This window comes from Phyllobates terribilis, unplaced genomic scaffold (assembly GCF_046119375.1).
Source record: "Phyllobates terribilis strain yellow unplaced genomic scaffold, ASM4611937v1 Scaffold_17__1_contigs__length_24005725, whole genome shotgun sequence".
Classification (NCBI taxonomy): Eukaryota; Metazoa; Chordata; class Amphibia; order Anura; family Dendrobatidae; genus Phyllobates; species Phyllobates terribilis.
Window position 1 is genome coordinate 5,951,528 of NW_027362777.1, and position 25,401 is coordinate 5,976,928.

General features: G+C 41.5%; 1 protein-coding gene across 2 annotated transcripts; it reads right to left on the reverse strand.

Moving 5' to 3' along the window:
- Positions 1 to 11,962: 11,962 nt before the first annotated feature.
- Positions 11,963 to 23,396, reverse strand: LOC141176049 (uncharacterized). 2 transcript variants are annotated; one of them, XM_073660028.1, is made up of 8 exons: positions 23,310 to 23,396; positions 18,913 to 19,009; positions 16,434 to 16,583; positions 16,125 to 16,304; positions 15,918 to 16,041; positions 15,737 to 15,834; positions 15,448 to 15,538; positions 11,963 to 13,022 (listed from the first exon to the last, which is right to left on the reverse strand). In XM_073660028.1, the coding sequence occupies exons 3-8, from the start codon at positions 16,509 to 16,511 to the stop codon at positions 12,004 to 12,006; spliced, it is 1,590 nt and encodes a 529-aa protein (XP_073516129.1). In that variant the 5' UTR covers positions 16,512 to 16,583; positions 18,913 to 19,009; positions 23,310 to 23,396; the 3' UTR covers positions 11,963 to 12,003. The 2 variants fall into 2 exon arrangements, with proteins under 2 accessions (XP_073516129.1, XP_073516130.1); XM_073660029.1 differs by having other exon boundaries at positions 15,918 to 15,996; positions 16,092 to 16,304.
- Positions 23,397 to 25,401: the final 2,005 nt, after the last annotated feature.

Genomic DNA, 25,401 nt, shown 5'->3' on the forward strand with positions numbered 1-25,401 from the left:
CTGAGGTTTTTAAGAATAGAAAAATGTCTTTCCTAAATAGGGCGTTCCTGGAGATATTTGAGAGAGACAGAAGATTTGGTTTAGAGAGTGGCTAAGAAAAAACTGTAATTATAATGTTGTATCAAAATGTTATACAATGTATCATTATTTATTTATAATCTTATACAGTAAAATTGTAGCTACATAGTTTCTGATGGTTTGTGTATATGTAAATGTATATATATGTATATATATATATATATATATATATATTTATATGCACTTGTCTAAGTAGAGATTGTGTATAATTGTATATATATATATATTTATAGTAATAATTAAAAAAAAATATTAATTAATAAATTAGAATTTCACATATAAATTAAAGCAGCAATATTTTGAATTACATTAGAACCAACTAATATATGTATAAGATATTTAAATAATTCTGTTTCTGTATGAATTTGATATTTAATTTTATTTTCTTATATTTCCTTAGAGGTTTCATTCCAAAGCAGGATTTGATCAAACAACTCTAAAATGGATTTATTTCTTTATTCACACAGGAAGTGGAAAAATTGCATGATTTATATGTATAACATTTTAAAATATTAACAATATAACTAGTTGAATTATTATGTGTAGCACTTATGAATTAATATTTTCTATGCATGAAGTGTTTATTTTATAACAAGTAGCTTTACAGCATGACGTGTGACAGCTGCGGCCTTTGAACTTTGAGCTAATAGTGTAGATCCCATTCATTCTATTTTCAGCTGATGTAACTTAAGACCGGGCAGCCAGTGAAAAAGAATCTAAGTCAAGAGTTTTTTTCAAGTGTCTTAAATTTCAGTGACTTACTGTCATATTATATAATATGTACTTGGAGAATATTCAAAGAATATTAAGATATTAAATTTCATAGTTTACAATGCGCATTAATAAATTGGGATACAACAATTTTGGGTTGAATATATATATATATACAGTACAGACCAAAAGTTTGGACACACCTTCTCATTTAAAGATTTTTCTGTATTTTCAGGACTATGAAAATTGTACATTCACACTGAAGGCATCAAAACTATGAATTAACACATGTGGAATTATATACTTAACAAAAAAGTGTGAAACATCTGAAAATATGTCTTATATTCTAGGTTCTTCAAAGTAGCCACCTTTTGCTTTGATGACTGCTATGCACACTCTTGGCATTTTCTTGATGAGCTTCAAGAGGTAGTCACCGGAAATGGTTTTCACTTCACAGGTGTGCCCTGTCAGGTTTAATAAGTGGGATTTCTTGCCTTATAAATGGGGTTGGGACCATCAGTTGTGTTATGCAGAAGTCTGGTGGATACACAGCTGATAGTCCTACTGAATAGACTGTTAGAATTTGTATTATGGCAAGAAAAAAGCAGCTAAGTAAAGAAAAACGAGTGGCCATCATTACTTTAAGAAATGAAGGTCAGTCAGTGGGAAAAATTGGGAAAACTTTGAAAGTGTCCCCTAGTGCAGTTGCAAAAACCATCAAGCGCTACAAAGAAACTGGCTCACATGAGGACCGCCCCAGGAAAGGAAGACCAAGAGTCACCTCTGCTTCTGAGGATAAGATTATCCGAGTCACCAGTCTCAGAAATCGCAGGTTAACAGTAGCTCAGATTAGAGACGAGGTCAATGCCACACAGAGTTCTAGCAGCAGACACATGTCTTCAACAACTGTTAAGAGGAGACTTTATGCAGCAGGCCTTCATGGTAAAATAGCTGCTAGGAAACCACTGCTAAGGACAGGCAACAAGCAGAAGAGACTTGTTTGGGCTAAAGAACACAAGGAATGGACATTAGACCAGTGGAAATCTGTGCTTTGGTCTGATGAGTTCAAATTTGAGATCTTTGGTTCCAACCACAGTGTCTTTGTGCGACGCAGAAAAGGTGAAAGGATGGACTCTACATGCCTGGTTCCCACCGTGAAGCATGGAGGAGGAGGTGTGATGGTGTGGGGGTGCTTTGCTGGTGACACTGTTGGGGATTTATTCAAAATTGAAGGCATACTGAACCAGCATGGCTACCACAGCATCTTGCAGCGGCATGCTATTCCATCCGGTTTGCATTTAGTTGGACCATCATTTATTTTTCAACAGGAAAATGACCCCAAACACACCTCCAGGCTGTGTAAGGGCTATTTGACCAAGAAGGAGAGTGATGGGGTGCTACGCCAGATGACCTGGCCTCCACAGTCACCAGACCTGAACCCAATCGAGATGGTTTGGGGTGAACTGGACCGCAGAGTGATGGCAAAAGGGCCAACAAGTGCTAAGCATCTCTGGGAACTCCTTCAAGATTGTTGGAAGACCATTTCCGGTGACTACCTCTTGAAGCTCATCAAGAGAATGCCAAGAGTGTGCAAAGCAGTTATCAAAGCAAAAGGTGGCTACTTTGAAGATCCTAGAATATAAGACATATTTTCAGTGGTTTCACACTTTTTTTGTTAAGTATATAATTCCACATGTGCTAATTCATAGTTTTGATGCCTTCAGTGTGAATGTACAATTTTCATAGTCATGAAAATACAGAAAAATCTTTAAATGAGAAGGTGTGTCCAAACTTTTGGTCTGTACTGTATATATATATATATAAAACTTCATATGTGGAATGTTTGAGTTGAACAGATCTGTGAATGTCAGAGTGAACATGACAGATGAGTAAATCAGCAGCTGCTAAGTGTGATTGATGTGACAGAGGCCTCGTATGTTTGGAAAAAAAACAAAAAAAAAGTTTCTTTATGTGAAGGTACAAAAAAATTATATATTTAATTCTGAGAAAATTATAATACATAATTAGGTATTATCTACATATATATATATATTTCTTTAATAATTATTATTTCTTGATTTAACTAATAGTGGATAAGGGCAACCACACATCAAAATAGTTTACAAAGCAAATTTACATTTAGAATAATTTTCCACATGATCATATTCTTGAATAACTATGATATTATTTTTAATGGTTACCTAAATAGGTACACACCTCTCTTTAGACAAATCTAGGCTACTCATCGATATGAAATGTATGCAAAATGTTTATAGAAGAATAATTATTTTTCATTTGGTTCTGATATATACATAAATTATTTTATAAAATAATATTTTTGGTATTAAGGGGGAAAATGTGTTTTTGATCCTGATTACATAATCACTTGTGATCAATACTTATTTTTCACACATTTTAATAAAGGTAAAATATTAATAAGGTACTATGGTATAATTAAGAAGGGTATTACATGCAAAGTTGCATAATTTAATATTTTTTGGTGATACAAGGTTATGACAAATATGAAATCATCCAAATAATGGAAACATAAGAGTATTTTTTTATGAAGAATATATTTACTCTGCGTTTGTCATCAACATATAAAGGCCTTATTTTTATTTTTATTCTTATTTTTACTCTTAATTGTATTTTTCATTTTTACATTTTATTCCTACTTACTTTCTTATTTTTTCCATTATTCATTTTTAATTCTCAATTTTTGATTTTATTTCGATTCAATATCTCAATTGAGAAAACACATTAATATTTAATAAAGTAATGTCTAGTACAAAGAATATGGCTTCATTAAATATAATTATATTAATTAATATAAGAAAAATGTTTCAATTTTCTGAGTAAACACAACAATTCTTTCATTCATTCATGTATTTATTCATTTTAGTTCAGGAGTATACATTCTTTGGTATTATTGGTTTAATAAAGATATAAACACTTGTTGTTTCAAAACACACTGACACCTATGGGTTGGAAAAGGTAATTACACCTATGACATAAAAATATTTTATCACATGAAGAACTTGATTGAATTATTATCTATTATTGTTTATTATTCCAAACATAATTTATTTTAATGTTTTGATAATAATTAGACGGATATTATTGATTGCTATGGTACGCTGTGATATTATAGGTTAGGAAAAATTGCCAGATTTGGTATCAGATTAGGGAATGAAGACTTCAATCAAGACATCGCAATTATGAATTCTATCTTAATAAAGACTTTTAATATTTATAAATCAAAGAGACTCTCAAAAGTTACAAGAAGAAGCAACTGATATCCGGACGTCTCAGGAGGTAACAGGTGTGAATGCTGAGTGATAATAGACTGTGTCAGATACAATTCACACCACTGATCACCGGGACGGCAGAGGACGATGATCCTATATGAACTGTGTTGTGCTCAAGTTTCATCACGTTCCAGGGGTTTCTTATCACCTGCAACGCTTCAATGACAGCTGGTGAGCAGGTAATACCTGACATATGTGTCCTGTACATAAAGGACTGAGTACTGGTTATGGTGCTATATAAAGCAGGGAAGTGTCAAGTTAACCCTTGCTTTACTGACCAAAGACGTCACATCTCTTCCAAAAGTGACACGAGACCAGTGCGGACGACACGGAGGATTCCAGAATATCCAACGTAAGTCCAGGTGACATCGCACAGATATTAAAACTACATTTCATCCATGGACTTTGTTTTCTTATCAGTTGACACACATGATCTTTCTAATAAAGAGAACAGTTTATGGACTGAACAATAACGAACACAATTATGGACTGTACAATATCTACACGCTATCATTTATTTCAAAGGAGTTTTCATCTAAAGACTGTGTTATAAAAGAACCAAGAAGAAGACGAGACGACGACCCGATGACATCAGATGATGACGATTGGACCCGTGATTGCTTCAATTTAGATATAGGGAAGTATAATTATACATATTAAATGAATATTAGTCACGGCTTACCATAACATGAATTCACATCATTATATAACAACAATCCGATGATGAGATTATTACTATTATTATTATTATTATGGAAATTTAATGATATTGCCAAGGAAGAAGGAAAGGAAAAAAATGATTGTTATCCTAATGATAAACCTGTCTTCTTTTGAGGATTTTTCAGTCCTTTTTATCCTCAAAAAGGGGGGAATGTTAAATAATTAATAATCGATAATCATTTTTCTTAAATCTGAGTTCTATGCCTCAGCCATCGTGTCTAGTTGACATGCGCTATTTGTGTGTGTATTTTTGGTTCACTACCATATGTAGAACAGGTGTCCATATGACTGGCTATAAAAGCCCATGGTACAGAAAGGGGGGGCTCTCTTGCTCTTCCCACCCCACAAGAAGAATCTTCATGCTGAGAAGCTGATGACATGTAGGCCTGGACACATGCTGGACAAAGACATGATTTACCAGCCAGGATCCAAGGAAAGATGGGTGAATCTCAACAATTAAGCTAATTATGGACAAATGGACAATTACTTTACAACTAATTATTGTATGTACCTGCTGCAATCTGATTCTTTTTAATGGACAATCCAAGAATAAATCGATACATTTTTTTATAAGAATATCGTGATATTGATACTTTGAGAAGTCCTCAGTAGAAAATAAATAGTACAGAAAAGAGTATTATTTTACAGGGGGTAAGGGGTGCCATGCATACCAGGATGGGGGTGAGGGGTGCCTTGCATACCAGGATAGGGATGAGGCGTGCCATGCATACCAGGATAGGGATGAGGGGAGCACATAACAGGATGGGGGAGCAGGATGGGGGCAGCACAAATACCAGGATGGGGGAAGCACAAATACCAGGATGGGAGACCATATACCAATAAAAATGCTCGCCACTCGGGCGTAGAACGGGCTCAATAGCTAGTAAGATATATCGAAATAGAGTTTTAGGTGACCATCAGCTGATTGCTAAAGCCGGTAATCAGCTGATCGGTCTCCCGACCGATCATCTGATGCTTGAATGTTCCCACCTTCTCTAGCTCACCGGGGCTCATCAGCTGATCTTCAGCTGATGAACCCCAGTGACCGCCTGCAGCACTGTATACTGACAGGGGGTGATTTTACACTCCTGTCAGTATAGAGTGCTGTATTCTACAGCTGTGACATCAATGATTTCTGATGTCACAGCTGTAGAAATGATCCGGATCGTCGTGGGACAGTCGCCGCTGATCATGGACTACGTTGTTGACGGCGGACAGGTGAGGAATATTGTTTTGGTTTTTTTTTTTACGTTTTTTTCAGGAGATAGAGGGCTTTGCGGAGGTGGGTAATAAAAAAAATTGTAGAACCGTGTTTGTTTTATTTCATTAAAATACTTTATTCTGGCACTGTCTTTTATTGAAAAAATGGCTACCATTTAACCAATACCCAATAACCAAGCTGCCAATACAAGGCTGATGTGAACCCCAACCCCATTACCCCCTGCCACCGCTACAGGGCAGTGTGGAAGAGCTAGGCTAAGCACCAGATTTGGCACATCTTATGGATGCGCCATTTCTGGAATTGCTGAGGGGTGATATTAATAGCTGCGGAGGGGGTTAGTATTCATGGCCCCTTCCATGACTATTAATATCAGCCCGCAGCTGTCTAATTTAGCCTTTGCTGGCTAGATTTTATAGGGGGACCCCACATCAATTTTTTTCTGGGGTCCCCCTGTAATCTAGCCAGTAAAGGCTAAACAAACAGCTGTGGTGTGATATTAATAGCTATGGAACATTGTTGGCTAATGGCCCCTTCCCTGGCTACTAATATCAGCCCCCAGCGGTCGGCTTTCCCTCTGCTGGTTATAAAAATGACGTGGGAGCCCACACCATTTTTTTTTTTTTCATTTTCAGCTCTGTGCACATAATTCAGACGTAGCAGCTCTTTGGACGCAAATTTTTTCTACGTCCAAAACGTTGCATTCTATTGAACGCAGGTAAATCCACATGTGTTCACTGAACCATGCAGATTTACCGCATTCAATACTTTCTAGTGGTCAAATTTCTGTTGTGGAGACTAGCGACTCCACAAGAGAATTTGACATGCTGCGGTCCTGAAAGACGCGCCGCATGTCAGTGTCCACGGGTGATTCGCAGCCTCTGATGCACGCATAGCAGACATGGGATTTCTAGAGATCCCATCCACTATGCTGTAACATCTGAACGCTGCGGGTTTGACGCTGTATAAACACGCAGGGTCAAACCTGCAGCGGCTCCTGACCATGGCCACGTCCCCAAACTCACCCGCAGCATGTCTCCAGTGCAGATTAAACTGTCATTATCAGCAGTGGATTCACACGTACCGACAACAAAAGTGCATTAGAACACCGCATTTTGGACGCAACATAAATAAGTTGTGTCCAAAGCACTGCTGAGTGCTGATCGGGGGATGTAGTGGCTAAAGAACAAGCTGGAGATGTTAATTATGGCCAGGGAAAATGTTTGCCTAATAGCACCTTCCCAGACCAAAAAACACAGCTCACAGCAGTCGCATAAATTACTTGAATAGAAATGCCAATGAATATTGGGTGAATGGGACTAGCTGACTCCCAGCTCTTTTGTTTGGTGATGTCAAGGTGTCAATCAGACCTTTTCATGACCAAAGTAAAGAAATCACACAGACACAGTGTAAACACTTTATTTGAAATCCAACAGACCCATTCTTTAATCATTTAAATAAATCAATATACTCACCCAGTTCTATGGTAATCCAAGGGCTTAAGAAATGTCCCATCAGATACTTTATTTAGCTCCAAAAATCATTCATTGATGCTCAAAAACCGCTTTAAAAAATGCATGTAAAAACGCGTCAAAAACGCATGTAAATCCGCATGCGTTTTTTTCTGCCAGGGAGAGGCAAAAACACTCAGGAAATTTCTGCTTCAAATCTGCATCGTGTGCACATACCCTTGGTGTTCGACAGAAAGGAGCTCATGTACATTTTCCATTTCTTCAGGAGACCCACTTTAGAGTCGATCATATACCTCACTTTACTAACAGATATTATTCATCTTGGCATCACAGTACAAATGCTGTTTCAAAGTCTAAGGTGCTGAGTATAGGCCACCACAGATCACTGCCACGTTCTAATGTAGAAACACTGTCTGACACGGAGAGGAGGTATGCCTTTAAGATCTCGATCTATTCCAAAATTTCGACTTTGGCAAACTTCTATCTCCCTAATTGTGACTTAATTAAGACATGCCCTCAATACTTAAACAAACTAAAACATTTTGTGGAGGACCTTATCATCATTGAAGGTGACTTTAATTTTGTCTTGGATCCTTTAGACGCGTCCCTGGACCAGTCACCAGAGTCACCAATCTAAATCACCCATAAGCTTTGCTAAACGTGCTTCGGTCTTTCCAACCGGTCGATGTATGGAGGATACTACATCCAGATGTAAAGGATTATGCGTATTATTCTCCTATACTCAATATGCATAGCCATATAGTCCTTTTCTTAATTAGCCATCACTTACTTGGCAACCTACATCTCAGATAAGAACTGCTGTATGGTCAGATCATGCTCCTGTATATTGTAATCTGACTATGCCGGACTCCACCAAGGCTTCAAATGTTGGAACTAAAATGATAAACTGCTGAAGGACTCACTCTGTGCTCAGACCTTCTTGAGACTATAGACTCCTTCACAAATATGAGTATGATGAAACTGGCTTACTATTTCAGTGGGAAGCACTCAAATGCGTTCTCAGGGATACTAATAAAACATGGATCCAGGCTAAAAAGAGAGAGCAGCTAAAGTGCCCATTTGCTTGAGCGGATTGATCTCCTTCACAAACAACATAAACGATCTGCTTCCCTCCAGGTATACGCAGACCTGCTTAACGCTAGAATGGAGCTAAAGTAGTTTCATGGATGGGGTACTTGCAAATATTGTGTAATTTCAGGGCATCTACTTATGGAAGGAACCAAGTGGAAGCTTCAATTTTCGGTACTAGATATGGGGCCTCCTCGACAAAATGACCTAAAATGTGCTACACTAAAGCTTCAGAAATACTATGCCGTTTGTCCATTGCATTGCAATAAACCGGGAGTTTTTATCATTATATCCAAAGTGTCAGCAAATAATAATTGTCTCAGTCCACACAATTGCCCCTTCTTAGATATATTCTTTTTCTATTCATGTCCCAATAGGGGAAAAAATAAGCAGTCAGGAAGTATTCAGATATTTATGTACAAATAGAAGCAAAACCTACAAAAGACAAAAAATATCTCAGAACCTACCATTATTATATATAAATGTAAAGCAAAGTTGCATATGACATATAGGGTACTTAGTGAACTATTTTTGATCAAAAAAAGTATACAAGCCGTCCCACCAGCGACAAGGTGACCCCAAATTGGGACGGTTCCTACACTGTCTATATTAAAAACCGGCTTGTATACTTTTTTTGATCAAAAATAGTTCACTAAGTACCCTATATGTCATATGCAACTTTGCTTTACATTTATATATAATGATGGTAGGGTATGAGATATTTTTTGTCTTTTGTAGGTTTTGCTTCTTTTTGCTAGTGTGAACATGCTCCTATTTCTTGCATGTGTACCATCTTAGACCTCAGTTCACATTGCTTGTTTTTTTGTCTTGTTTGCATTCTGTGCAAATTGAGGGTGTGGCATCCCCCTTGTTGAGCTGGTTGGTATGTGTGTAGCTTACCACGGGCTTAGGTGGTCTGATATTGGGACCCGGTTCTATTTGTCTACCCTTTTATATGCATTACTTCAACTTTGATATACAGTAAGGTTTTTAATATAGACAGTGTAGGACCGTCCCAATTTAGGGTCACCTTGTCGCTGGTGGGATGGCTTGTATACTTTTTTTGATCAAAAATAGTTCACTAAGTACCCTATATTTCATATGCAACTTTGCTTTACATTTATATATAATGATGGTAGGGTATGAGATATATTTTTTGTCTTTTGTAGGTTTTGCATCTTTTTGCTAGTGTGAACATGCTCCTATTTCTTGCATGTGTACCATCTTAGACCTCAGTTCACATTGCTTGGTTTCTCGTTGAGATGCTGCAGCAGCTGGATTTTGCAAGGGTGCCATTTGTGAGTAGCTAATATCCGCTGAAGGGATGTTCACTGAACCTGTTTTACGAAATTTGGCAAGAATTTGCTAACTGTAGAATGGGAGATGGGTGGTCTCGTAGGGTGTCTTGCATTGAAATCTGCTGCAATGACCCGAGTACTGCGTTCACCAGACATCAACACAATTTCTATCCACTCCTCAAGTGTTAACCTCTGTGACATGTCAATGGCTGTAAACAAAGAGAAACTTGTAAATAACTCATGAAAGAATAAAGTTACGTTAAAACCAAGCTCACCATTGTTTTTCTTATGAAATTCTCAATAAGTTTGATGTGTCACATGACTCTCTTCCCATTGAAAAAAATAAAGTTGGATCCAAAATGGCCGACTTCAAAATGGCCACCATGGTCACCACCCATATGGAAAAGTTTTCCCCCTCCCTTATACTAATATGCCACAAACAGGAAGTTAATATCACCAACCATTCCCATTTTATTTAGGTGTATCCATATAAATGGCCCACCTTGTACAGACATGGATTTTTGGCATGATTTTTTATAATTTTAACACATTTTTCCTAACTTTAATTTGGAATTGGGCCTGTGTAGCTTTTAAGATTTCTTCTATTTTTAATCGTCTTTGTACATAAGCTCCTCCTACATCACTTGAGTCAATTATCATGTCTCCTCCTACATCACTTAATATGTCAGTTTCTCTTTTGTCCGTTCCCATGTCAGTCTCTTTGTCACCAGACGGTCACCTTCAGTAGCTGTTATCCTGTTCAATTTCCACATTACAGTCAGAATCAGTAACATCATTAGTATCCTTTACACTATTACAGTCATGCTTAGACTTTTCTGACACAAGTTTGTGAAATGTCAACCAATTGTAAAATATTTTTCAACTTCTCTTTGTCTCTATAAAAGGACACCAGCTTAGAATCTAATTTTAAATTCTCCATTTCACATTCTGCGCATAAACTAAGCCACAAAACGTCTAAGTCAGTCTCGTCAGTAGCCTTTAATTTTAGTTTACTTTGCTTAGAAAAGAAGAAATAATATCCATATTTTTCCTTAACTTCAGATTTCTCAGATTCTCCTTTACACTGGGGTTTGGTCATCAGTGTACTTCTGATCCTTGTAGTTCTTCTGGTGCCTGTCAATCCATCTTGAGAATATATCAGTCCTCAATCATCTGTAGGTTCTTTCTGATTCTTGTGACAAAGTTAGTGGATTTCCCGACACTTGGACAACAGGTGTTCAGCAAAAGCTTTCCTCCTCTCCCCCACCTTGTTCAAGAAGGAAGCCACTTGAAAGCACACAAAAAATCAGGACTGGGGACTCGCTAAAATGTTAAATATACTTATTTTCGTATATTTATATATAGATAGGACTGTTTATCAGATGCGATTGTTCAAAGAATATATTATTTATTCTTGAGTTGTCCATTAAAAAGAATAATTCCAGCAGTTACATAAAATAGGTGAAATAGTTGCAAAGTGATTGTCCATTTGTCCATAATTAGCTTATTAGTTGAGATTCACCCATCTTTTCCTGGGATCCTGAATGGTAGCTTGCGTCTGTGTCCAGCACGTGTGTCAGGGCCTACATGTCAGCTGTCTCTTCAGCTCTTAGATCCTAGGACTGATCGTGTAATGTAGAATGGAAAAAGAGACCCCGAGACCCCCTCCCTGTATGGGTTGTATAGGTCCCTCACAGCACCTGTTCTTCTGCTTATGGCACTAGCTTACACTGAGCTAAAAAGACAAGAATAGGCTGAATGTCTTGTCAGCAAAACCTAGCTCGAGGCTGATCTATATAGAATTCAGATTAAAAAATGAATCTCCACAATTCATATTTAACAGTAATATAGCACATCTATATGTGTATAGGATTATAATGTTTATTACAATATTATGGTTATATAAGAGATTTCAAGAATGTGGAATGTTAATTGTAAGATATAGTAACTGCAAGTTATCAGACGGTAATGGGCAAGCTGAAAGGATATATAGGAGAAATGCATGTATGTGATCCCTATGGTATGTTATTTTATTATTGTATGTACTGGTTTCTTGTTTTGTAAAAAAAAAAAAAAAACTAATTAAAAAATCTCAAAAATTTATTGCATTAAAAAAAAGAATAGGAAAAAGGCTTCTCCCCTGTGTGGGTTCTCTGGTGTCTAACAAGATCTGATTTATGGTTAAAACATTTCCCACATTCTGAACATGAAAAAGGCTTCTCCCCTGTGTGAGTTCTCTGATGTGTAACAAGAGTTGATTTCTCTGTAAAACATTTCCTACATTCTGAACATGAAAAAGGCTTCTCCCCTGTGTGGGTTCTCCTGTGAATAACCAAAGAGGATTTCTGGTTAAAACATTTCCCACATTCTGGACATGAAAAAGGCTTCTCCCCTGAGTGGGTTCTCTGGTGCTTACGCAAATCTGCTTTCTGGTTAAAACATTTCCCACATTCTGAACATGAAAAAGGTTTCTCCCCTGTGTGGGTTCTCTGGTGCTTAATCAAATCTGATTTCTGGTTAAAACATTTGCCACATTCTGAACATGAAAAAGGCTTCTCCCCTGTGTGGGTTCTCTGGTGGATATTAAGATGTGCTTTCCGGTTGAAACATTTCCCACATTCTGAACAGGAAAAAGGCTTCTCCTTAGTGTGAGTTCTCTGGTGTCTAACAAAATCTGATTTCCGGTTAAAACATTTCCCACATTCTGAACATGAAAAAGGCTTCTCCCCTGTGTGAGTTCTCTGGTGCTTAACAAAAACTGATTTCTGGTTAAAACTTCTGCCACATTTGGAACAAAACAATTTATTGTCTGCTGTGTGTATTTTTTGATGTTTAAGAATAGACTTTTCGAGGGTAAAACTATTTCCATTTTCTGAACGTGAAAATGGCTTCTTTCCTTTAGGAGCAGTTCGTTTTTCAATGCTTATTTTTTTATTTTTATTTTCCTTCATAGTCGGTAATGAATCAGAAGACAGGACCTGTTCCATAGGCTTAGATGATAGATCTTTGCTTTGAAGGGAAGATGTGATATCTGGAGAAATGGCATTCACTTCAATTGTATCCTGTGGGATCTCAAGATCATCCGATTTAAAAATCTCCTGTCCCTCTGATCTCCTGGTACAGTCATCTGCCCAGAAAAAAAACAATTAATAATTTTGAATAAAATATCCTTGAAATTTATATTTTTGAACATTTCTACTTAAAATGACTGTAGAAATGGCAAGTTATTGACAGAATGACAGTGAAAGGTGAAAACCTCATAGGATGAACCAGTAGAGCGTGGTGTTCAACTGTTTGTTCATTCTGTCTACAAAATATGGAATAAGAAGCCATCAAAAAATGCTATGTAGGCAAAAATGATACCAATAAAAACGTCTACTCATCCATAAAACAATCCAGCAAAATCCGGTCTCCCAAAGTCAAATATCCCCTTTGCTTCTGAGCCTTACAGTGTGCTCAAACCACATTTAGCATCCATCTATTTGGCATTACTATAGTGAGAAGAACCCACTTAATTTACGGTGTGTGTCTCCTGGAGCACAATCTGGGCACTATGTGTTGGGTAATAAAATGGCACATGTGTAATTTTCACTCTCCAACATCCACTGCGTGCTAATTTCTGGAAAGAGCCTGTGGAGTCAAAATATTCAATGCACCAATAGTTAATTCATTGAGGGTTATAATTTTCAAAACGGAGTTACTTTATGGTGATTTCTACTGCTCTGCTTTTCTGTCATTTTATTATATTAAGGCTTCTGTAAATGGTGTGTCCCATCTCCTCTGGTGATAAGCAAGGCAGTCCCTGGGATCTGGAAAACGGAGTAGATAGCACCAAGCCTGTTCGTGGTGGCCATCTTTTGAGCTGCCAGGTGACCATGACCAGTGTCCCTAATACATTGTGTCTGCAAACTATTCCACCAAGATCTGCATTACAATAGCTAAATGTCGCTCCTTCCTTTCTTAACCTGCCATCTGACCAGACAGTAGTGTACAACCGTACATAGGGCATTGTCAAATTCAAGAGAAGTTTAAAAATAATTTGTAAGGTCCATTTGTTTCCTATTATCCTTTGTGAAGAATTCCAAAGTTATCACCACATAAAGTGACACACGTCAGATTTGAAAATGGAGGCTGATTATTAACACAAAACTGGCTGCAGGAAGGGGTTAAATCAGAGTATTTTGGGAGCTAACTACTGTAGTCAAAAACTGAGACTATAGACAATAACACATCTACTGAAATGATCAAACTCAACAGTCTTCATCAGTTAAAAACGAGTAACTAGTGGTGAAACCTCTCTGGGGTAATTAGAGTCTGGGGCTCGGTGTCTCTTGGCAATCTAAACTATCGTAAGGGACAATATTTTCTGTCAGATGAGTGTTAAGAAGAAATATTAGACATTTAAAGACAACTTTTTATAATAGTGCAGAGCTCAGGTGTCTTAAATTTAGCCCTCGGGCATTGGGAAGAGGTAATGGAGATCTTCTTTTAAAGACAAGGGAGGGAGTTACAGAGTCACATAAGTGAGTCAGGCCGATCCCACCACAATGAAACTATCGTAGAGAATGAATCTGTAAAAAAAGACAGAATAAAATATATGTTACATCCCCAACAACAACGTGTGTATCAGGGGAGAACTACAACACTAAACCGGAATTGCAGTCATTTATGGTGGACCATGGGAGCTACTATGAGTTCTGACGAGAAGAGTAGAGAAAGTATTAGTGCTCCCATTTCAGGAGAGATTGTGCAGTAATCTGAATTCCTTAGGATTTAAAACATAATGGAATTTATGACATGGAGTGTATCCATGAAGCCAGGGCTTGAGCCATGCTAACACATCTCCTGCAGGCGTGAATAAATGTATATTACAGCCATCAGCCGCGCACAGCTTAGAGATATATCATGGCACAGGTGTAATGTTTTTATGTAGTTTATCACGATCCTGTTTGAAGTTAATTGGTTTGAAACGTCAAGATAAAGGGAAACTCTGTTGTTATTGGACAGAAATTCACACTTGGCCCTCACTGCACATTTAATGTTGTCGATCATAAAAGTGAAGTTTGGCCAGAAAGACTGGACCTGGTCTTGTAGGGACCATATGAGGACATTCAGCAGCACAGAAGGGAGAGAAGGTAGATTCATCCAATAAGATATCAGGGATCTAGGAAGCCAACAGCATCATTACCCTCCGCTTTCTCTTACAGGACCATCATAATATTTTTCTTCAAGTGATTTTCTAAGTTGTCAGCACATTCTACGTACACTGTAATTTGGCTTTGTAGTTTACAGATCTGAGCAGGTAACAGTCAGCATCTTCTAATCCCAGGGGGGAGGTGGATCCTCCAGGTTGTAAGTTCTCTGGAAAAGGGCTTTCCCAATTCACAAAGTAATTTGAACATTTTCACAGATGGAGGAGAATGTTATGCTCTAGTGGCAAAAATGGTGATCACACGATTGTGATATGACAGGACTACACCACCGATAAAGTAGCCACAGCCGGTGACTGAGAAGACTCTATGACTTCTCAGCATTTAGTGGTTACTACTCACCTGGGTAGTCATATGTAGGAATCTCCTCTTTACACCACTCTTCAGACCTCACATATGTCTCTGTAGTATTAATATGGGTCAGATCTTCACCCTGAAACAAATATTGTAAAAGTCACAGACAGATGGCGAAGTCCCATCTATGATCAGCTCTAATCCTGCTATCTCCACCGTTCTCATAACACAAATATAAAACATATAATACTGATGGCTAAAACAAAATTGAGCACAAGACCTTCACAGCCATCTACACATCATAGGGGAGATCTCATGACACCTTCTCTCCATCTACCTGATGAGCCGGAGGAACACTGAGATCTTCTTGTTTACAGTCCTGTGGAAGAAGAGGACGGGGACATCTCTCTGGTGTTGTCCTCTTACTGGATAGATCTGGAGGAAACACATACAGGGACTGAATTCATTCTTTACATACAGATAATTATAGGCCGTGTGTATTTAGTCCTGTCTATTACCTGGTGATGTGAGGGGCTGGGGAACCTCCATCATGACGTCCTTGTACAAATCTTTGTGTCCTTCTAAACACTCCCACTCCTCCATGGAGAAATAGACAGCGACATCCTGACACCTTATAGGAACCTGACACATACAATGATACCGTCATCCCCCCGATCCCTCCATAGCGTTACCGTATAAGGTCCCAGCATTCCTAGCAGTGTCACCTCTCCAGTCAGCAGCTCAATCATCTTGTAGGTGAGTTCTAGGATCTTCTGGTCATTGATGTCCTCATGCATCAGGAGGTGAGGTGGAGGCCCAGTGCTTGGGCTCAGGGGTTTTTCCCATCCCTCAGACACAGGGTCCTGACAGCGCTCACTAGAGGTCTTCTTCACTACTTTATAATCCTGGTAATGGAGAGACTCATTAATAAATCTCACTACAGACATTTCCACAGTCCTCACCTCTCCAGTTCTGTCCATCTGTTATTCCCATAGATAAGAATGATGTAATGTGACGTCATCAGAATCTCTCACCTCTCCAGTAAGCTGGAAGAGGATCTCTAGGTTGAGGTATAATATCCTCTCCACCATCTTGTCTCTGTCTGTATCCATCTTTGATGGGTAAATCAAGAAAATTCTCTTATCTAGAAGATCTTCACTGAGAGGGCCTGATATTGTAGAGACCTGAATGAGAAGAGGAGACGATGTAACATCATAAAAATCCTGTGTAATAATACAATTACTGGAGACAATAAGGGGAAACATATGAGGAGATTTATTATTTTACAGTATTTAGTTTTCTTCTTTACATCTACTAATAAAACCTATATATTTTATGTCACAGAAAACAAGCAGTTTCTTCCTCGGAGTCTCCAGTTAAATGCGTTTCTCATAGACTCCTCTTCCATAAAGCGAATTCTCGTCTCATTTACCGACACTGGAATCAGCATTAGCAATACTGCAGGAGATATTCATTACACGTGACATGAGAAATAATTACTTCATGATGAGGATGACATATTTATTTCTACTACAGCTCTAGATACATATTTGGCCAGAGTCCGTCACTGACTACATCACCACCAGCCGTCTATATGAATGTTTCCCGTCTTTCCCGGGCTCTACCATGTTAGATCTCATGACTGATTCACACACAGAAGTTTGAGGCTTTTATAAAAGCTTTTTTGTTAGCACAAACACCGCGGACAGAAATTACTTGATACCAAAGTCTCCATATACAGTTTTTTATGGGGTTTACTTCTGCCCTCAGGTTTTCCTATACTACAAGAAATACACCAGAAAAAAAGCAGATATTAAAATGTTTCAAAAGAAAATTGGCACCGACAATTCTTGTAAAAAGAAAGAAACTTGCAAAAAGTATTAGGCCCATTGTTATTTCTTAACAGGTTAAACATTTGTTTTAAAAAAAATAACTCTTTTGGGCACAGGAACATAGATGTACACTGCAGGGATGGCACAAGTGTGGCTGCAACAGAAACCCTGGCAGTTTAACCACTTACTGTTGTCAAAAGGAAACATGGCATCTAAGAAGGTTTGACAAAGTTCGGCTCAATTGCCCTCCTCACCCAAGTACTCGATAGTAATAAGTTACCTTTTAACACCCCCATACACATTAGACTAAAGTTGCATTAAAGCACTGATTTCAGTGGGGTTTAGTCGACTATACAATGTATTTGGGGCCTACCGAGAGATGATGTCAGGGCAGAGAAGGATCTGGCATCCTGAATTTCAGAGGCTAATCCGTTTGTTCTTCCTGTAGATAATCCTCCGCTAGAGGAGTCTGGAGGAGACGGTCTCATACAGACCACAGGAAAGCTGGAATATTTGTGTGTATGGGGGAGTCGGGAGAGATAGCCGTCTGCCAAATGACCACCCAGGAAACACTTATCTCTTGTGTATGGGGCTGTTAGTATTACACTGACAGGCAGTGATAATACACGGCACTACAGTAGTACAGTGCATCACTGAGCAATCAGAGATTTGTATGTTGTATGATCGCACTAATCAGTGTTGTTTAAAAAAAAGTTTAAAGTGAAAAAAATATTACAGTTTTATCAACAAGAAATATCAGTCACTATAGGGAAAACAGATTCACTGCGCCATATTAGGTAAGTCACGTCCATAACAACAATAGCTATAATTGGGCCACCCAACCTCAAAAGGAAAAAAAAAAATTATTATATATATATATATATATATATATATATATATATATATATATAGATAGATAGATAGATAGATAGATAGATAGATAGATAGATAGATAGATAGATAGATAGATAGATAGATAGATAGATAGATAGATAGAGAGAGAGAGAGAGAGAACTCCTATCTCCTGATTCTGCAAGCCTGGACCAGATGATGTGGAGATGAATGAGGAAGAACAATGTCCAAGGGTACGTGCCCACGATCAGGAATAGCAGCGTTTTGGATGCAGCTCACCTGCGCTGCGTATAAAACGCTACATTCCACATTACAAGCACAGTGGATGGGATTTATAGAAATCCCATGCCCACGGTCCTTCTATTTGACGTTGCGTAAACTCACCGGTGGTGCGGGTTTACGAGCCGCAGCATGTTAATTTCTGTTGTGGAGACACTAGTCTCTGGAAACAGAAATTTCCACAATAGAATGTATTAGATGTGGTAAATCCGCATTGTTCAATGAACACATGCAGATTTAACTGCGTGATTGAATGCAGCGTATTAATGCATAATGCAGAAGAAGCAGTCCGGAACTTTCTGGTTACATGTAGCAGTACATAACTTTTGTTACAAGCCACAACAGTTCAGCAAACCATTATGAGAAGGCCCATCATCCCCTGTGTCACTATGGCCCCTGAGAGCTACTCTAAGCTCCCAGTTGATTTGTGAGGACCTCACTGGCTGAGGTCCATCGGTACAATTCCTCAGTAGTACTCTCTATGTCCATTCGATGACTGGCTTCCTCAGGGGGCTGGGGTTATAATGCAATAAAAAATGGAGTCACTTACCTTTTAAAGCCTTTGCTTTAGCACCATAGGTCCAATAGGCACCAATAAATTGGCCACTTCTATGTCCAAAATCTTAACTGCTTCTTGCTCTTTCTTCCTGCAGTCATAGTGGAGATAATATGGCGAAATTTTAAATTGATATACCACTTTTAAAGATAAATCATGTTTTAATGCTTTTAATCCTTTAATTAGGGTTTATTTACCCCTACGGTAATTTGGTAATACGTAAATATCTCATAGGTCCTGGGTTTATTAGCATCTGCACCAAGAATGGGGCTAAGTGAGAATTTATTAATTAGCCATGGGGTAGATAGTACCATTTTGTGTATGTAGGAGGCAGTACTGTGGGAAAATTTTACTGTGTGTGGGGAGGTGGCAGTACTGTGGGAACATTACACTGTTAGAGGGGGATGGCAGTCCCCTGGAAACATTATAATGTGCATGGAAGGATGGTGGTATTGTGGGAACATTAAACTTTGTGCTAGGGGAATGCTAGTACTGTGGGAACATTATACTGTGTGTGGTGGGAATGGTGGTACAGTGGGAATATTATAATGTGTGTGAGGGATGGTGGTACAGTGGAAACATTATACTGTGTGTGGGGAGGATGGTGGAACTGTGGAAATATTATCTTTTGTATGAGAAATGGCAGTACTGTAGGAACATTATACTGTGTGAGGGACATCATACATACTGCATAAGGGGTGTAAGATTGTGCGCCATAAAGAGCGAAAATCCTCAGTGTTGTGCAGCATTTGTATAAGAAGATTGCCATCTGTCATCCAAGGAAAACCCTCCAGAACCAATGGGAAAAGGTAGAGTTTCAGGAAGGAGTCTAGATGGTTCACCGGGTAAGGTGACTTTGATGACCCAGTTTCTTGACATAAAAGGCCAGCTCCCCAAAATGGGAGCAGATCTGTTGCCAAGCCAAGAATCGAGCACGATATGTGCAGGGGAATCTGAAGCCGAAGAACCAGGCCATGGTAAAGCGCCCAAGGCAGCGCGTTGTGGTGCGCCGGGCAGCAGAACCCGGCCGGTGCCAGATGAGTCCCAGAATCCAGTCTATGCTAGCTAAAGCCCGAGAACCAGACCTGCGCCGGTCAAGAGCCGAAGTCTCAACTACGCCAGTCAAGGCCAGAGAACTAGACCCCAGTACTTCGGGAATGAGAAATGCCCACAGTTGGATAAGCACCGAAGATCCGCGAGGAGATTCCTCTCGGGAGTATACGCCTATGGTGAAGAGTGGGAGGCGCAAGTGAGCCAGGCTGCTACTTCCAGCACGGACGTATGGTACAGGGGTTGGTCCAGGCAACTACAACAAGCAGGGCAAGGCTGGTTGAAGTGATGGCGGCCCAGCGAGCCTTGATAAACTTTGTCAGGAGGACTTGCATCCTAGGGGGAAGAACCGGAAACCCCCGCTAGGGAAAATAATATATACAGTGGGTACAGAAAGTATTCAGACCCCTTTAAATTTTTCACTCTGTTTCATTGCAGCCATTTGGTAAATTCTAAAAACTTCATTTTTTTTCTCATTAAAGTACACTCTGCACCCCATCTTGACAGAAAAAAAACAGAACTGTAGAAATATTTGCAAATTTATTAAAAAAGAAAAACTGAAATATCACATGGTCATAAGTATTCAGACCCTTTGCTCAGACAATCATATTTAAGTCACATGCTGTCCATTTCCTTGTGATCCTCCTTGAGATGATTCTACTCCTTCATTGGAGTCCAGCTGAGTTTAATTAAACTGATAGGACTTGATTTGGAAAGGCACACACCTGTCTATATAAGACCTCACAGCTCACAGTGCATGTCAGACCAAATGAGAATCATGAGCTCAAAGGAACTGCCCAAGGAGCTCAGAGACAGAATTGTGACAAGGCACAGACCTGGCCAAGGTTACAAAAGAATTTATGCAATACTCAAGGTTCCTAAGAGCACAGTGGCCTCCATATTCCTTAAATGGAAGAAGTTTGGGACCACCAGAAGTCTTCCTAGACCTTGCCGTCCAGCCAAACTGAGCCTTGGTGAGTGAGGTAAAGAAGAACCCCAAGATCACTGTGCTGAGTTCCAGAGATGCAGTAGGGAGATGGGAAAAAGTTCCACAAAGTCTATCAATGCAGCCCTCCACCAGTCGGGCCTTTATGGCAGAGTGGCCCGACGGATCCTCTCCTCAGTGTAAGACATATGAAAGCCTGCATAGAGTTTGCTCAAAAACACATGAAGGACTCCCAGACTATGAGAAATAAGATTCTCTGGTCTGAGACGAAGATAGAATTATCACCAAAAAGTTCTAAGAGGTATGTGTGGAGAAAACCAGGCACTGCTCATCACCTGCCCAATACAATCCCAACAGTGAAACATGGTGGTGGCAGCATCATGCTATGGGGGTGTTTTTCAGCTGCAGGGACAGGACGACTGGTTGCAATTGAAGGAAACATGAATGGCAAAGTGCAGAGATATCCTGGATGAAAACCTCTTCCAGAGTGCTCTGGACCTCAGACTTGGCCGAAGGTTCACTTTCCAACAAGACAATGACCCTAAGCACACAGCTAAATCAACAAAGCAGTGCCTTCAGAACAACTCTGTGATCATTCTTGACTGGCCAAGCCAGAGCCCTGCCCTAAACCCAATTGAGCATCTCTGGAGAGACCTGAAAATGGCTGTCCACCAATGTTCACCATCCAACCTGAAGGAACTGGAGAGGATCTGTCAGGAAGAATGGCAGAGGATCCCCAAATCCAGGAGTGAAAAACTTGTTGCATCATTCCCAAGAAGACTCATGGCTGTACTAGCTCAAAAGGGTGCTTCTACTCAATACTGAGAAAAGGGTTTAAATACTTATGACCCTGTGATATTTCAGTTTTTCTTTTTAATAAATTTGCAAAAATTTCTACATTTCTTTTTTTTTTCAGTCAAGATGGGGTGCAGAGTGGACTTTAATGAGAAAAAAATTAACTTTTTAGAATTTACCAAATGGCTGCAATGAAACAAAGAGAGAAAAAATTAAAGGGGTCTGAATAATTTCCGTACCCACTGTATATAATATATATATTTGTCGGGACCATCACCCTTGTCAATAGCTAAAGTAACATACGGTTAGAGGCGGCTATTACAGTTAGTGAGCCGGAGAATTCATAGTATATCTGATATTGTAGATATCACCTTGTAATCTCCCTGTTCTGCATTATTCACTGTTGCTATAGTTATCAAAATTCCCCCATATTAGGGACATAAATAATTATATTGGTTACTCCCACATTGTCTATGTCTGTGCGTTGTACCCAGTCACCTGATTACAGGGGCATAATGGGGGCATTATACTGTGTGGGGGCATCATACATCCTGCATAAGGGGCATAATGGGGGCATCATACATCCTGCATAAAGGGCATAATGGGTGCATTACACTGTGTGGGGGCATCATACATACTGCATAAGGTGCATAATGGGGGCATTACACTGTGTGGGGGCATAATACATCCTGCATAAGGGGAATAATGGGGGCATTACACTGTGGGGGGGGGCATCATACATACTGCATAAGGGGCATAATGGGGGCATTACACTGTGTGGGGCATCATACATACTACATAAGGGGCATAATGGAGGCATTACACTGTGTGGGGGCATCATACATCCTGCATAAGGGGCATAATGGGGGCATTACACTGTGTGGAGGCATCATACATCCTGCATAAGGGGTATAATGGGGGCATTACACTGTGTGGGGGCATCATACATACTGCATAAGGGGCATAATGGGGTCATTACACTGTGTGGGGGCATCATACATACTGCATAAGGGGCATAATGGGGGCATTACACTGTGTGGAGGCATCATACATCCTGCATAAGGGGTATAATGGGGGCATTACACTGTGTGGGGGCATCATACATACTGCATAAGGGGCATAATGGGGGCATTACACTGTGTGGGGGCATCATACATACTGCATAAGGGGCATAATGGGGGCATTACACTGTGTGGGCATCATACATCCTGCATAAGGGGCATAATGGGGGCATTACACTGTGTGGGGGCATCATACATCCTGCATAAGGGGCATAATGGGGGCATTACACTGTGTGGGGGCATCATACATCCTGCATAAGGGGCATAATGGGGGCATTACATGGTGTGGGGGCATCATACATCCTGCATAAGGGGCATAATGGGGGCATTACACTGTGGGGCCAGTAAAGGGGTCCTGTACTATGAGAACAATACGTTTCCTCCCTTCCTGTCTCCATAGTTGGGTCGTATGTATCTATTACAGGAAACAGAACAAAAACCTTATGATTCTTATAAAGGGGCAACACAAGACCCCAAAAGAGTCTCGGTGCTGAAGGGGTTAATGCCCCCTACGCCCAGTAATGGGGGTCTCCACATACCTCCACCTGCAGAGCCGCCACCACATATATGGCTACTCTGTGCGCACAGGAGCTGTGATGAGGTCACAGGAGGGGAGGAGTCAGGGGTCACATGATCAGGGGCCTCAGTGGATGCAGGACTCTGCTGTGCTGGTTGTCATGGTGCTGGATGAGCTGAAGTTTATGTGTGGGGTCAGGAGGGGTTTACAGTGTGGATGTAGCAGAGCCGTGTGTGTACGAGGTGTACGGAGCAGAGCCGTGTGTGTACGAGGTGTACGGAGCAGAGCCGCGTGTGTACGAGGTGTACGGAGCAGAGCCGTGTGTGTACGAGGTGTACGGAGCAGAGCCGTGTGTGTACGAGGTGTACGGAGCGGAGCCGTGCGTGTACGAGGAGTACGGAGCAGAGCCGTGTGTGTACGAGGCGTACGGAGCGGAGCCGTGTGTGTACGAGGCGTACGGAGCAGAGCCGTGTGTGTACGAGGTGTACGGAGCAGAGCCGCGTGTGTACGAGGTGTACGGAGCAGAGCCGCGTGTGTACGAGGTGTACGGAGCAGAGCCGCGTGTGTACGAGGTGTACGGAGCAGAGCCGCGTGTGTACGAGGTGTACGGAGCAGAGCCGCGCGAGTGTACGAGGTGTACGGAGCAGAGCCGCGCGTGTACGAGGTGTACGGAGCGGAGCCGCGTGTGTACGAGGTGTACGGAGCGGAGCCGCGTGTGTACGAGGTGTACGGAGCGGAGCCGCACGTGTACGAGGGGTACGGAGCGGAGCCGCACGTGTACGAGGTGTACGGAGCGGAGCCGCACGTGTACGAGGTGTACGGAGCAGAGCCGCGTGTGTACGAGGCGTACGGAGCAGAGACGCGTGTATATGAGGGGTACGGAGCAGAGCCGCGTGTGTGTACGAGGTGTACGGAGCGGAGCCGCATGTGTACGAGGTGTACGGAGAAGAGCCGCGCGTGTACGAGGCGTACGGAGCAGAGCCGCGCGTGTACGAGGCGTACGGAGCAGAGCCGCGTGTGTACGAGGCGTACGGAGCCGAGCCGCGTGTGTACGAGGGGTACGGAGCAGAGCCGCGTGAGTTTACGAGGTGTACGGAGCGGAGCCGCATGTGTACGAGGTGTACGGAGCGGAGCCGCGTGTGTACGAGGTGTACGGAGCCGAGCCGCGTGTGTACGAGGTGTACGGAGCCGAGCCGTGTGTGTACGAGGTGTACGGAGCGGAGCCGCGTGTGTACGAGGCGTACGGAGCAGAGACGCGTGTATATGAGGGGTACGGAGCAGAGCCGCGTGTGTTTACGAGGTGTACGGAGCGGAGCCGCATGTGTACGAGGTGTACGGAGCGGAGCCGCGTGTGTACGAGGTGTACGGAGCCGAGCCGTGTGTGTACGAGGTGTACGGAGCCGAGCCGTGTGTGTACGAGGTGTACGGAGCGGAGCCGCGTGTCTACGAGGCGCACGGAGCCGATCCGTGTGTGTACGAGGTGTACGGAACAGAGCCACGTATGTACGAGGTGTACGGAGCGGAGCCTCGTGTGTACGAGGTGTACGGAGCGGAGCCATGTGTACGAGGTGTACGGAGCGGAGCCGCGCGTTTACGGGTGTACGGAGCGGATCCGCGTGTGTACGGAGCGGAGCCGCGTGTGTACGAGGCGTACGGAGCGGAGCCGCGTGTGTACGAGGCGTACGGAGCGGAGCCGCGCGTGTACGAGGTGTACGGAGCGGAGCCGCGCGTGTACGAGGTGTACGAAGTCGAGCCGCGTGTGTACGAGGCGTACGGAGCCGAGCCGCGTGTGTACGAGGTGTACGGAGCGGAGCCGTGTGTGTACGAAGCGGAGCCGCCTGTGTACGGAGCGGAGCCGCGTGTGTACGAGGTGTACGGAGCGGAGCCGCGTGTGTACGAGGCGTACGGAGCGGAGCCGCGTGTGTACGAGGCGTACGGAGCGGAGCCGCGTGTGTACGAGGCGTACGGAGCGGAGCCGCGTGTGTACGAGGTGTACGGAGCGGAGCCGCGTGTGTACGAGGTGTACGGAGCAGAGCCGCGTGTGTACGAGGTGTACGGAGCAGAGCCGCGTGTGTACGAGGTGTACGGAGCAGAGCCACGTGTGTACGAGGTGT